The sequence below is a fragment of the Crassostrea angulata genome, chromosome 5 (assembly GCF_025612915.1).
Source record: "Crassostrea angulata isolate pt1a10 chromosome 5, ASM2561291v2, whole genome shotgun sequence".
NCBI lineage: Eukaryota > Metazoa > Mollusca > Bivalvia > Ostreida > Ostreidae > Magallana > Magallana angulata.
In genome coordinates, this window is record NC_069115.1 from 43418381 (window position 1) to 43431889 (window position 13509).

At 34.9% G+C, this 13509-nt stretch overlaps 1 protein-coding gene across 1 annotated transcript; it reads left to right on the top strand.

Moving 5' to 3' along the window:
• Positions 1-12337, top strand: LOC128184954 (putative autophagy-related protein 11). Its single transcript, XM_052854605.1, has 4 exons — positions 1-121; positions 506-616; positions 5070-5254; positions 7362-12337. Exons 1-4 carry the CDS (start codon positions 26-28, stop codon positions 11956-11958), a joined length of 4989 nt encoding a protein of 1662 aa, XP_052710565.1. The 5' UTR covers positions 1-25; the 3' UTR covers positions 11959-12337.
• The last annotated feature ends 1172 nt before the right edge of the window (positions 12338-13509 follow it).

Here is a 13509-nt window from a genome sequence, read left to right on the forward strand (position 1 = left end):
GAGGTCCTAGTGCTATATATATGACATGGAAGTTCAACATGTGGAAGATTCTGTTGACCTGTATGCCGATCTGTTAGAGGATAAAGCTTGTCCACCCGAACAAATTCCATGCCAAGAAAAGGTATGCAGATAATAGTTATCAAGACATAATGTAGCTATTTTCAAAGAAAACTGTTCCATGGTGATTTGGAGAAAGGGCTGAGAAAAATACTGACTGGGTGTCAGATGCATATTGAAAATTGATTTAGATTTAAAAGTCAAACCTTCATATCATCTTGATTTGATAACAACACAAGTAAAATTTTGGTTTATCTAAGCCTGAATATTTCAAGATTTCAAGATAGATATCAAGATAATGATAGAACAAGTTTAGACTTTCATTTTGCTATGATATATTCATGGTGCATTGATGGGAATGTTATCTATATAACATTCAAATGTACCAAAATTTAACTGTATATATATTGTATATATATGTAAATGATATTTTGTTTGATTATTTCAGCAATCTCCAGTTGTTCCGAGCATTGATGAGACCAGTAGATTGACAACGTTAGATCTTTACGATGACCTAATTACCCATGAAGGTTTACAACAGGAAAACGCTCATCAGGAGGTATAAACAAACATTTAGACTCTTACATGCATGAACTAGCTCTCTTCATAATCAAAAACTTGATATGATGTCATTTAAATGAAGTAAGTATGTGAAAGACTCACTCTATCTCATTCAGTCAGAATAAATTTACATTGAACTATATGAAGGTCATTCTGAATATTTATTGTTTTATGCATAAAGATATTTTCTAGATGTTGAGGATGTGTGGTCGAAGTCTGAATTTTTTTATGTCACTCATAAATTTGGACTGTCCATGTAGGTTTATATTATCTTGGCCAATAATATTACCACGGTACTTATTAGGTTTGTTACTGACTGTTTACAGAAATTTGTGGGGTCGGTAAAGTCCATAGAAGGCGAGGCGGAGCCGAGCCTTCTATGGACCTTACTGACACCACAAATTTCTGTAAACAGTCAGTAATAAACCTAATAAGTGTTTTGTTTTGTCGAGGACGTAAAGTTTGATATGAAACATTAAACAGGGGTCGACACTAACTTTTTTATGCATTAGTCCTGTCAGACTAGTGTTTGTTAACTTTAACTAGTCCGCAGGCAATTTTATTTGCCCGTCAAAAATAAATGAAATGCATATCCGTATTTTGTCTAATATAAAACACTGTTTTTTTAGCTCACCGAGATGAAGTCAAGGAGAGCTTATGCTATACCCTCGGCGTCAGCGGTGGCGTCGGCGTCGGCGTCCGGACCTGGTTAAAGTTTTTGTTGCAGGTCCTGTATCTAAGCTATTACTTGTCCTATCTTCACCAAACTTGCATGGGTGATGCATCTGGACCTATTTATGGACTTGAAAGACTTGGATGCTGAATCTGGGTCCTAAATTTCAGATGCTGGAGGAGGTTAAGGTTGTTGGACCAGGTTAAAGTTTTTGTTGCAGGTGCCCTTTGATAGCAATATCTTAGTTACTGCTAGTTCGTACATCACCAAACTTGCATGGATGGTGTGCCTTACGATACTGATGCACCAGACAGGCTTGAGTGCTGAATCTGAGCTATAGGTTTCGGATGCTGGAGGAGGTTAAGGTTTTTGGAGCAGGTTAAAGTTTTTGTTGTGGATGCCCATTGATAGCAATATCTAAGTCACTACTGGTCCTAACTTCACCAAACTTGTATGGATGATGCGTCTTATGATACTGATGCACCTGACAAGCTTGAATGCTGAATCTGAGCAATAGGTTTCGGATGCTGGAAGAGGTTAAGGTTTTTAGAGCTGGTTAAAGTTTTTGTTGCAGGTGCCCTCTGATGATTATATCTTAGTTACTACTGGTCCTTACTTCACCAAACTTGTATGGATGGTGCGTCTTATGATACTGATGCACCTGACAAGCTTGAATGCTGAATCTGAGCAATAGGTTTCGGATGCTGTAGGAGGTTAAGGTTTTAAGAGCTGGTTAAATAAAGTTTTTGAAACAGGTGCCCTCTGATGATGATATCTTAGTTATTACTTGTCCTTACTTCACCAGACTTCCATGGATGGTGTGTCTGATGATACTGATGCACCTGACAGGCTTGAATGCTGAGTCTGGTTTCGGATGCTGGATAAAGTTAAGTTTTTAGGAACAGGTCACATGTTTAATAGATGATAGTACTATATCAAACTTGCATAGTTGATTTAACTGTAATATGAATGAATCGCAGAGGTAGCTTCAGATGCAGAGCTTGATCTCCATTATCAAGGATGCTAAAAAATAAATCTTAGTTATTACAGGTCCTAACTTCACCAAACTTGAATGGATGGTGTGTCGTATGATACAGATGCACCTGACAGGCATGGATGCTGAATCTGAGCCATAGGTTGCGGATGCTGGAGGAAGTTAAGGTTTTAATTGCTAGTGCCCTCTGATGATGATATCTTAGATATTACTGGTCAAAACTTCACCAAACTTGCATGGATGATGCGTGTTATGATACTAATGCACCTGATGGGCTTGAATGCTGAATCTGAGCCATAGGTTTCGGATGCTGGATGAGGTTTAGTTTTTTGGAACAGGTCATGTTTTATAGATGATAGCTTGCATAGTTGATTTAACTTTATTATAAATTAAATGCAGAGGTTGCTTTATATGCAGAGCCTGATCTCCATTATCAAGGATGCTAAAGAAATCTCCTACCTCACTCAAACCAGCTCGATAGATAGATGTGTTTGTTGATAAATGATATAACATGATTCCTATGATATCGCATTGTTTGATATGAAACAATATTGTTTGATATGATACAATATGATATCATATGTTATATTATAAAAAGTTATACAATACGATATGATATTGTATCAATTTTTTTGATATTTTATGATATGATATTGTATCATGATACTGTTATGTATTGTATTGTATATTATGATACAATATTGTATAATATTATATTGTATTTTTAATTTATTATTTTATCACATGATACAATTACATAAGATATTGCAAAATATTATATTGTATCCTATGATACAATATTGTATATTCTATAATATTGTATCATACAATATTGTATAATATGATATTGGTTTCAGTAATATAGAATTATGTCACATGAAATTGTATTATATGATATTGTAATATTATATAATATTGTATCATACGATATTGTATGATATGATATTGGTTTATATGATATATTATCTTATCACATGAAATTGTATTATATGATATTGTAATATATATTATTGTGTCATATGATACAATATGTATAATATAATAATGTATTTTATAATATTTTGCTTTATCACATAATATTGTATCATTTGATAAGATACAATGTTGGAATCAAATTATATTGTATTATATGATATAATATCAAATAATGTATCAAATATGTTTCAGTGTCATTCAATACAATATCATACTATATTATACAATATAATATGTTTCAATGTTATGATGTATTATGTAATATGATATTGTAATATAATACTATATTGTATTATATTTTATGATATTGTATTATGTGATCAAATACAATAAGGTATAACACAATACAATGTCATATCATACATTGCAATATCATATCTCATTATTGTTTATTACGGTATTTTATTGTTTTATATGATATATATTATAAATATGACATGATACAATATTTAATTTTATATCATTGTATTGATTAACATATGAACATATGATTATCATAAAAAAATTTTATCAGATGATATACGATGTTTTGTCAAAACAGAATCCATGAATATCCAAGATCATAAAGTATGATTTCATATAAAATGATAAAGGTGGTCTTATGAAGGTGATGTCTCATAATGGTGATGCTCCGTCTCGGTGAGCTTAGTAATCTATGATTACCTATGTTTTTATTAGAATTTGTAAGAAGGGGTTGGTATCATACATCACAAGGAATTTTTTGATGTTTTTTTTCTTACAGGTTAATCACTGGCTTGGTTGTATTGTACTATTCAGTACATAGCAAGACGCTGCGTATTCAGTATCTCCGTTTATTTTTTTTTTACACCGAAGCGTCTCTATCGAAGCCAGGGTTGTTGTGAACATGTGTGCTCGTTACCTATTTTCTCAGACATCCCCTTAGGGCAAAAAAATTATCAAATCACCCATAACATCCTGCATACCTCTGTTGTTTTCACTCGGTAACTCTATAATCTGATAATCACCAAAATGTATCATATATCAATTTACTGGAAAAATAAAGTCAGCGTTTTCCAGGAAGTTGTCGACAATTGCAGTGACTTTGCAACATCGATAATTTACACAATTTTTTTTATTAGTCCAACCGGACTGATTAGACAAAAATTTTGTTAGTCCGACTCAAAATCAATTAGTCTGTGACTAACGGACTAAGGTTAATGTCGAACCCTGTTAAACAAACAAAAGATAATATGTAACAATTAAATTCATAGGCCTATTCTCTAATTTTGTACCTTTCTCGTCAGTCGTCTGTGCAAACCTGGATGCCATTGTATATAGGATCATATTATGATCATATATAATGATCATATTACTTCACGGGCAAAGGGGGGTCACTCTTAATATTTTGGGGCTTAAAAATTTAAAATATGGTTGAACGTTTTTGTAATATATCAGCTCAAATAACGTTACGTCCGTCATGTTGCCGTATAAATTTTGACGCCTGCCGTGTAAAGAAATTTATAAGGCAATCACATGGCGCGATTCATCCAATGACATCAAGACATTCTAGTCCGAGGCAAAACAAACTCTCTTAATGTTGAATGCAATGTTTTCAATTTTTATTGAATTTTGATAACAGTAAAAATTGGTCTAGTCAGTAAAGAAATTCAAAGCAGAGAATTTATATACAAAGATGATGCTTAAACGTCATTACATGGAGTCAAACACTTTATTTTACCTTTTAATTAACGTGTTAGAAGCTACACCAGATATAGACTATGATAATCAGGTATTATATATACCGGTACATGTAATGAAGATTACCATTATCACAATTTTTCTTTCCAGTTAAATGAAAAATACAAGGCTGCTTTGGACACCATCAGTGATTTGGAGAGACGACTGGAAGCAGCGAAAAAGCAGGAGGCATTCTACGTAGAGAAATGTCAGACCCTGGAGAAAAACATCTCCCTATTGTACGTCACTGCTAAAGCAGAGCTCCAGAGAAAGGATTCTCAGATAGAGGAACTCAGGTAAAAGTTAACCACAGTACACACCAGTATAGGTATACTTCTGTAGATATATGTTTAACAACTCTCTTTTCCAAAACTAAAAGCAATTATTTAGTCTCAGTAGCTGTATTTGACTGTTCGTATCTGTACAGTGAAATTGAAGCTAAATTTTGTCCTTTTTCAATTCTGATGAAAAACTTTGCAGTTAGGCCAAAAAAAATTAATCATTAGTTTCTCGGGCCAAAATTTTGAAATTTTGATGAGGCAGGCAGGGTTTTTTTTTTTTTTTTTTTTTTAGACAAAATTTACAATGACGTTAACCCATATTTTATGATTTATTTGTGTACTCATCAGCAGATAATCATCAAGCTGATACATTGGCAAAGTTTAAATATTTGTTTAAATTTGTTCTTTTTAGCTGTTTCTGTTTCCTTTTCAAAGGCTGAGATTTGCAATTGAACAAACATGACAAATGGTTTGTGCCCCTGCTTCATTTTGCAGCCCATCTTTCCCCTCCACAGTAACAACACAAGTCTGAACTGAAATAGGGGAATTTCTATGGCATTTCACTAGTTGAATTTGCCATATAAAAATTTATCAAATAAAGCATTCATTTGGGGTGTTTTCTAATTATCAATTTCCAGTGCCTTAAGGACAGAAATCAAGAAAAAGTAAATTAGTCATCATAAAATTCTCAAACAATACAATTGTCCTTTATTCCTGCTACTAGGCAATATCACAGAGGCTTCAATTTCATAAGATAACAGAAATTTCAGTGGTAGCTAGTGTTAACAGGGACCAACCTAGAGCAAACTTAGTTTAGGAAGACTTTATTTCTGAAATTCTCCCTCACAGCAAAATAGGAGAAATTTGAGAAATTAGGTAGACTTCCATTCTTTGAAAATGGCATAATGCTAATGATAATACATGTATAGAATATACAGATTCAACCTTAATTTGAATTGGATTAAAAGCAAGTTACAAATAAAACAACTCCTAAAAAATTTAAAATCTTATCCATTTTTTTAAAATTTAATTTATTAGGTGTATTCATACATTTTGTAGATGAAATGTTTCATAATTGTGTTGGCTAAATGACAAATGAAATCAGTCTAATATGTGTTTCAGTGTATTTTGGAGGTATTAGTCCAACCCTTTGACCCAATTACAACCGTCATATAGTTGGATCTGTTTTATTTTAAAGATAACTGTAGACAAACGGTTTTAAGATTATTTTAGCACGAACTTGGCAGAGTTATTAACTAATTACAAGTTACCAACTAATTGTTATACCAGCACCTAAAGTTATAAACATAGGTTGTAATTTTCAGTGCACGTCAGTATGAGAATGCATCAACCGTATTTGTAACCGCTAAAATAAGACAGTCACTAGTTATTAATCACAACAGGATTTAATTTAGGCTATGAAAATGTCTTTTGAATTAGATGATTATCATTTTATTGCTTTTGGGGTTAACTTTCACGATCGTAAACTCAAAATACAGGGCAACTTCAACCTCTCTGTCTGAGGAAATTCTGGCGAAGTTACCGACCACAAAGCAAGCTTATATTTGCATAAATTTGTATTTAGCCCAATTAGCCCCCTAGGTTGGTCACTGTGTAGATGTGTCAGATAAAATAACGTTTTTACTGACTGAGACAAGCCTTTATTCTGAGCGATTGTTTACATTGATTTTATAATAGAGAAAACCGATATTGATATTATATGAAAAATCCGGAAAAATAACGATAAAAAAGTTTGATGCGGCGATGATTTTACTGATGCGGCGGTGCCTGAGAAACAAATCATTAATTTTTTTTGGCCTTACCTAGATTGATATACATGTATTGCTTTTGATCATTAAAATTATTTGAAAAGTAGAACTATATTGTACATGTACGGGTAACAAAAAGAAATGTATTTTTTAAACATAAAGAATAAACATACTATTGTGCATGACTTTTGCAAAGCAAATGCTGAATATAAGGTTAATATTTTTATATAGAATAGAAAATGGCTGTAATAGATTCATGTTTTCTTAGAAAATATAAAGTTGTATATGTGTAAAATATCTACTAGTATTCCAACTCCAGAGCCCTTTCATTAGAATCATGTTTTTACTTATAGGAAGAAGCCAAATTACAGAAGACAATGGCGGAAACCCAACTGTCAAGAACCGGTCAGTGAATTAGCCAAAGAAGAAGACCACACAAGGAGTAATGGACACAGTGTTAGTGCCAGTCTGAGTGCAAAGAAAGACACACAGCAAAGACCAGAGACCCGGAAATCTCCCAGAAAAAGAAAATGTCTGAGTTCTTGGGAAGACTCGAGAGACAACTCCAAGAAGAGATCTAAGAAAGAAGAGTCCAGCCACAAAGCAACAGAACCGAGTTCTTCTTATCATGGTGTTCAGTTTCACTCCGAGAAGTCACGTGATGGTTTGATATCTGCTAGAAAACTAGTGGAAAAAAGCATCAAAGACTTGAGGAACAGGAGATCTAATGAGTTTAAAAGAAATGCAAAGGATCTTTCGAACTCTGTGATTGAGAAAGACTTTTCAGGGGTTAGTTTAGTTAATTCACAATCTGACCATCAGTCTTTCAATGTGACAGTGACACAGTGCAATGAAAAGCGGAGTAAACCTAGTGAAGTCGGCACAACTGAAGACTCATTAGTCCACAAAGAAAGTGAAATTAGTATGAAGGGTTTAATTGACAATCAGAAAAATGTGAAGAAAGATCCTAAGGAGGAATCATTACATAGAGCTGTGGTTGCCGATGTGAAAACCACATCAAAAGAAAGTGAACACTTGTCTCCAAAAACAAAACATAGACCTCAACAGTCTTCTCCCAGCAGGAAAAGGATAGAGAAAGAAGGTGGTGATAAAGAGAGGCATGGAAGATATTCTGAGAGAAAGGAATCGGATCGAAAGGAAAGACGGAGTCAGGACAAAGAAGAGAACAGAAGGAAAGAGAGACGGCCTACACGGCAGCAAAGAAAGTCTGGTGAAGGAACAGAATCCTCTAGAAATAAATGTGATCGTGGTGATGTTGTAAAAGACTCGAGGCGAAAAGATGAAACTGGGATAAAAGATTTGAGGTGTAAACTTAGTAGAAATAAAAGGCAGGGATCCAAAGAAAGTAGTAAAGATTCATCCCCGGACAAAGAAATCAAAGAAAACAGGGATTCAAAAAGTGCCAAGAAAAGCAGGTTGGACACTCCTGATTCTCGCAAAGAAAAAGGATTTTCAACATCTGGAAGAAAACCATTATCTGTGAAACCAGATTCAGTGGGTTCATCCAGAATTGATGAGGTTTGGTCAAAGGTCAATACAGGTAGCTTAAAAAATTCTCAGGAAACCATTGCTGACAATGCTTTTAATGAACCAATGTCAAGTTCAAAGGTCAGTGAAAAGGATGAAATGTTACGGCAAACAGAATGGACTGAGAAGAAACCTTTGACTCCAAAAGCAAGTCATAAGCCTATCGAAAATAGAAATGCAATGATGATTTCAAGTGTTGAGGAGGCTATGGTGAGGGTGAATGAAGAAAAAATTAGCAAGTATCGTGGGGCATTCAACAATGAAGTCGAAGCGTTGACTGGTGAGTCGGACTATTGTAGTGGAAAGGACCCGATGAAAGCCAAAGAAAAGGGTGCGGATGTCATATCTCCATATGCAGAGATCAAAAAAGGAATCCATAGTAACAGAGACAGAGAAACAAATAGGTGTGATGAAAATCCAACGTCGGTTTTTAAATGTCCAATTAGTACTCAAAATGTTTCAGGTGACAAAGACGTATCTTCTGTTTTTATAGAAGAGTTGATATCAATGGATGAAAACTGTAGAGACATTTACAATGAAAAGTATGATGAACATGTATTGAAAGATAATGTTGCCAGTGAAAGAGATGAGAATAAGAATGCTGAAGGTTACACTTCGAGTGTACCTGATGCTCAGGATGGTAGCTTGAGCTGTTTTGACGTTAAACTCCATGTGTCCGATAAAGAAATAAAAGACTTACTTGGAAATGAAGATAGTTTAAGTGAAGGTATTAGCATAGCAAAACATGACGTAGGGAAGAAATCGAGAGAGAGTGAAAGAAGAGGAAGTTCCTCCAGAAATACATCTAAACATTCCTCTACTGTGGATAAGAAGACTGAGAAGAAAAGCAGTTCAAGGGAGAAAAGGTCCAGTGTGGATAAAAGGTCCACTGTGGATAAAAGATCCAATGTGGATAAGAAGAGAGACAATGAGCCAGCATTTTCTAAGGCGGTTCTCAAACTTCCACTTGGATCCAAAAATGTTTTTTCAGAGAGTGTGTTTGAGAATACCAAGCCAGTTTCTGTAAAGGAGAATGTATACACATCATCTAAAGGAACAAAAATTGTTCTGAAGTCCGAATCTTTGAAAGCAGAAAAGAAATCTGTTCCAAAGAACAGCCTGTCCAAGAAGGAATATGACGCCGATCGTGAGTTCCTTAGCCAGTTAAAAAGGAAATATGCAAAGGAGGATTTGAAGAATGTTGCAAAACATGGCAGTCAAAAGAGAGAGAGTGCAACTGCTGCAGAGGTAAAAGACAGGGACTTGCTGGTTTCTGAATGTCCAAACTTTGAATTAAATTCTGAAAAGCATAGAATGACTACTGAAGAACAAAGTCAAAAGAAAGAGAGTGCAACTGTTGCAGAGGTAAAAGACAGGGACGTGCTGGTTTCTGAATGTCCAAACTTTGAATTAAATTCTGAAAAGCAGAGAACAACTACTGAAGAACATCAGAATCAAACTGTATGTAGGGACCTAACAGAAATTGCGTCGATATCTCAATTAGATGAGAAAACTTCAATATCTAAAAGTGATCAAAAAGAAAATGAAAGAGAGGGTAGAAAACCCGAGTCAGCTCAATATGCAACAAGTGATCATTCTAAAGTTGAGAGAGAGAAGAGAAGTATGGAGAGAGTTTCTGTAGAGAAGGGTGCACAACCTCTCATGGAGCAAAGGGAAACATCTTCGGAAGATCACATTGTAGATAGAGTAAGGAAGTGTGAAGATTCAGCAACCATTACCTCAGGGATTAAAAAGCAAGAATCTAAGGAATCTACCTCTGTCATTCAAACAACTACCGGAATATCTAGTCTAGAATCAAAACAAGACTCCACTATATCAGGAGATGTCTGTCAACCTTTGTGTGAACCTATGGAATTGGAAGTTGTTCCATCAGTACAGACTACCATTCAAAGCAAAGTAAAGTCCAGGGATGAGAAAACCTCCATTTCAAGCTTAAAAAATGGTGTAGAGTCCTGCAGTGAACCTATAGTGTCAAACATATCAGTTTTAAAGACCAAAGAGCAAAGTTCCCTTGTATCCATTGACTTCATTCGCAGCAGTATACTGAAAAAGATTGAAGAGAAGAAAACTGTGTGTAGTGAGACTTCTATGGAATCTGTGATAGATAGCAAACAGAATGATGCAAGCCCTGAAAGCAATGTGAGTGTTACAAGATCTCAAAATGACCTAAAGACTGAACAACCAACAAATCTGGTTTCACACATGAAAAGGAACTCACCTAAGAAACAAACTCAAGAAGAAAAAGTTCAATCATTATGCAGTTTTAAACCACCAGAAGTTGGGCTACAGAAGCAAAATGTATGCAGGGACTTGCTAACTGAAACTGAGAGTATAACTGAGTTTTTCGATGAAGAGAGTCAGCTTGATCTGAATGGAGCTGTTTCGCTTCGAGCCAGGGATGGAATCGATGTCAGAAGGCAGTCCTTTGAGAAAAATTCTGAGACAGAGGAAGGAGAGCAGGGGGTGAGGTCTTCATCTTTAGTGGAGGAGATGGAAACGGATGTTGTGGACGTCCATGAGAGTGATGTATTGACACTGCAGGACAGTGAAGCAGAGGAGGGTGAAGTGCATTCCTCTGACACTGAAAATAATTTAGATATGGAAAAGTTTGTATTTGGAAAAGAAAAAACAGAAAGAGATCAAAATGTAAAAGATGGAAGGTCTCGCAATAGAAGTGGTCGTTCTTCAGGAAGTAGGTCAAAGTCTGGCTCAAAGGAGAGAGAAAGGATAGAAGTTGATAAACCACGAAGAAGAAATACTTTTGAATCAGACAGGTCTGTTAGAACACCGAGAAGAGATTCCCAGAGGAAATACGACTCAAAGGAGGATAGGAAACAAAGAGACAGTAGATCCAAAGAAAGGCCTTCAAATCCCAGTGGCAGTAGAGGCAGCAGAGAAAAGTCTAAAGAAAGGCCTCCAATTTCCAACATTGGTAGAAGAAGCAGAGAAAAATCAAAAGAAATGCCAACAACTTCCAGTGGCAGAAGAAGCAGCAGAGAAAAATCTAAAGAAAGGCCCCCAATCTCCAGCAATGGTAGAAGCAGCAGAGAAAGCAGAATGGATGACAGAAATTCTGACTCTAAGTCTTCAGCAACAACTAGATCTTCAGCAACAACTAGACATCGGAGGGAGTCCAGGGACTCAAAAGAACCAGAGAAATACCCTAGAAGTCATCTCAGCAGTGCAGAGGTGAAATCAGCTAGGCTAGAGAGATTTCGGGATTCGGAGACTTCCATATCACGTCATAACAGTTCAGATGCAAAATCAGACAGAAATTCAAGCTATCGATCAGGTCTGGTTGACTCAGACGCCAGGTCTGTACATAGGGAAGCAGCGAGGTCCACGCGTGAAGGACATGACCCTGCGACCAGAAGGAAGTGATTCAGAGTTTATAGGTGTTATTGTTTTAAAAAGACCGTTTTATACTGTTTTTTATGCCACTCCTTCAGAAGGATTATCGAGACTTGTTAAAACACCAATATTTATTGAATGAAAATGTGCTAAACAAAAAATCAGAACATTTCTATAATATTTTGAAAAAGAGTGTACCAGTAGATATGAAGATTTATATCTTTATATTATATTACATGTATGTAATGTCTTTTTAGTTTTTGGGTTTTTTTGTTAAAAAATTTGTATATATATGCTAACACACATTGTATTTATTTTACAAGGTATATATATATTGAGTGAAAGAAAACCAATCAGGTCAAAACGAAGAATACTGGAATTGCTATTAAAATTGTGTTTGAACTGAAAATGGTCTTCATAGTATTTTATATAGATCTAAGAAAAACTCAGTATAACTTCACCTGAAAATGTAATTTGAAACTGCTATGTCATGTCCCAGAGTTCCTGGATATAAAATTTATTGAGTCATCAGAACTTTTTTTTTAATGGACAATCTATTATGACTTGAAGAATTAATGTGTTAAGGCCTAGTCATGGATAGACACTAGTGCATCTATCTTTACCCAAGTCTGTACATCTGTCAAGAAGTGGGTTATATATACAATGTATATTAGATCAGTTGAGATCAGAATGGTCATGCATAGCTACTTGTGACAAGAGGAAAATACTATACTGAAGGTCTGGGGTTCGTAACATAAAGCATGCTAAGATTTTGACTTAAGTAGGGTCATAAGTAGGACTTACGCGGAATCTTAGGACCTACATAAGTCCTGCTTAAGAATGTCTTATACCGTAACATAAAGCAAACTTAGCAATGTCTTAGCTAAGTCATGTTTATGTTAAAAAGTAAAAACGTATTTTTCATTTCTTTTGTCGAATTTGAATGTAATGGTTTTTATAGCTACACGTGCATGACATCTTTGATATTAGATGGGGTAGATGTAAATGTACAGACACAACATTCTAGGTGGCATGAGTATATATATACAAATGTGCCTAAAATTTTTAAAAAGCTCAAAGCGATGGATCTCGGACAATGTATTTAGTCTATTGTTGTTGCTTGTTTGTTTTGACGAATATTCACTATTTTTGTCGTTTTTGAAGACTGCCTGTGGCGTAATATTGCGATGCCTTAGAACGTGATATAATTATATAGTGGATTTCTTTATTTCTTTTGTTCTACCTCTTACCTCACCAATAAAGCAATTCACATAATCTGGGTATAATTCCTTCATTAAGTCGATATATTGAAATGAGGCAGTCGTCGTCTTTAAAATCGCTAAGGTTTTTTTTGTCTTTGAACGTCCTTCATTTAGTTTCTCAAGTTTCTTGAGTTAATATATGCAGTTACTTCTTGTAAACCGACCATTACGTGTTTACAACCTATTCAGCAGGTCCGGTTTATGGAAAATTTGGCAGATTATTACGACCACTATTAATATTTATATCAATCAAATCAAAAAATTTATATTGGTGAATATTAAGATATTCATTCTGTGTAAATATCATAATGTGATTAAT

Coding starts and splice junctions, on each gene's coding strand:
- LOC128184954 (XM_052854605.1), top strand. CDS start 26: ATGGAAGTTCAACATGTGGAAGATTCTGTTGACCTGTATGCCGATCTG. Junction 617..5,069: donor AGGAAAACGCTCATCAGGAG/GTATAAACAAAC, acceptor TTTTCTTTCCAG/TTAAATGAAAAATACAAGGC. Junction 5,255..7,361: donor TCTCAGATAGAGGAACTCAG/GTAAAAGTTAAC, acceptor TTTTACTTATAG/GAAGAAGCCAAATTACAGAA.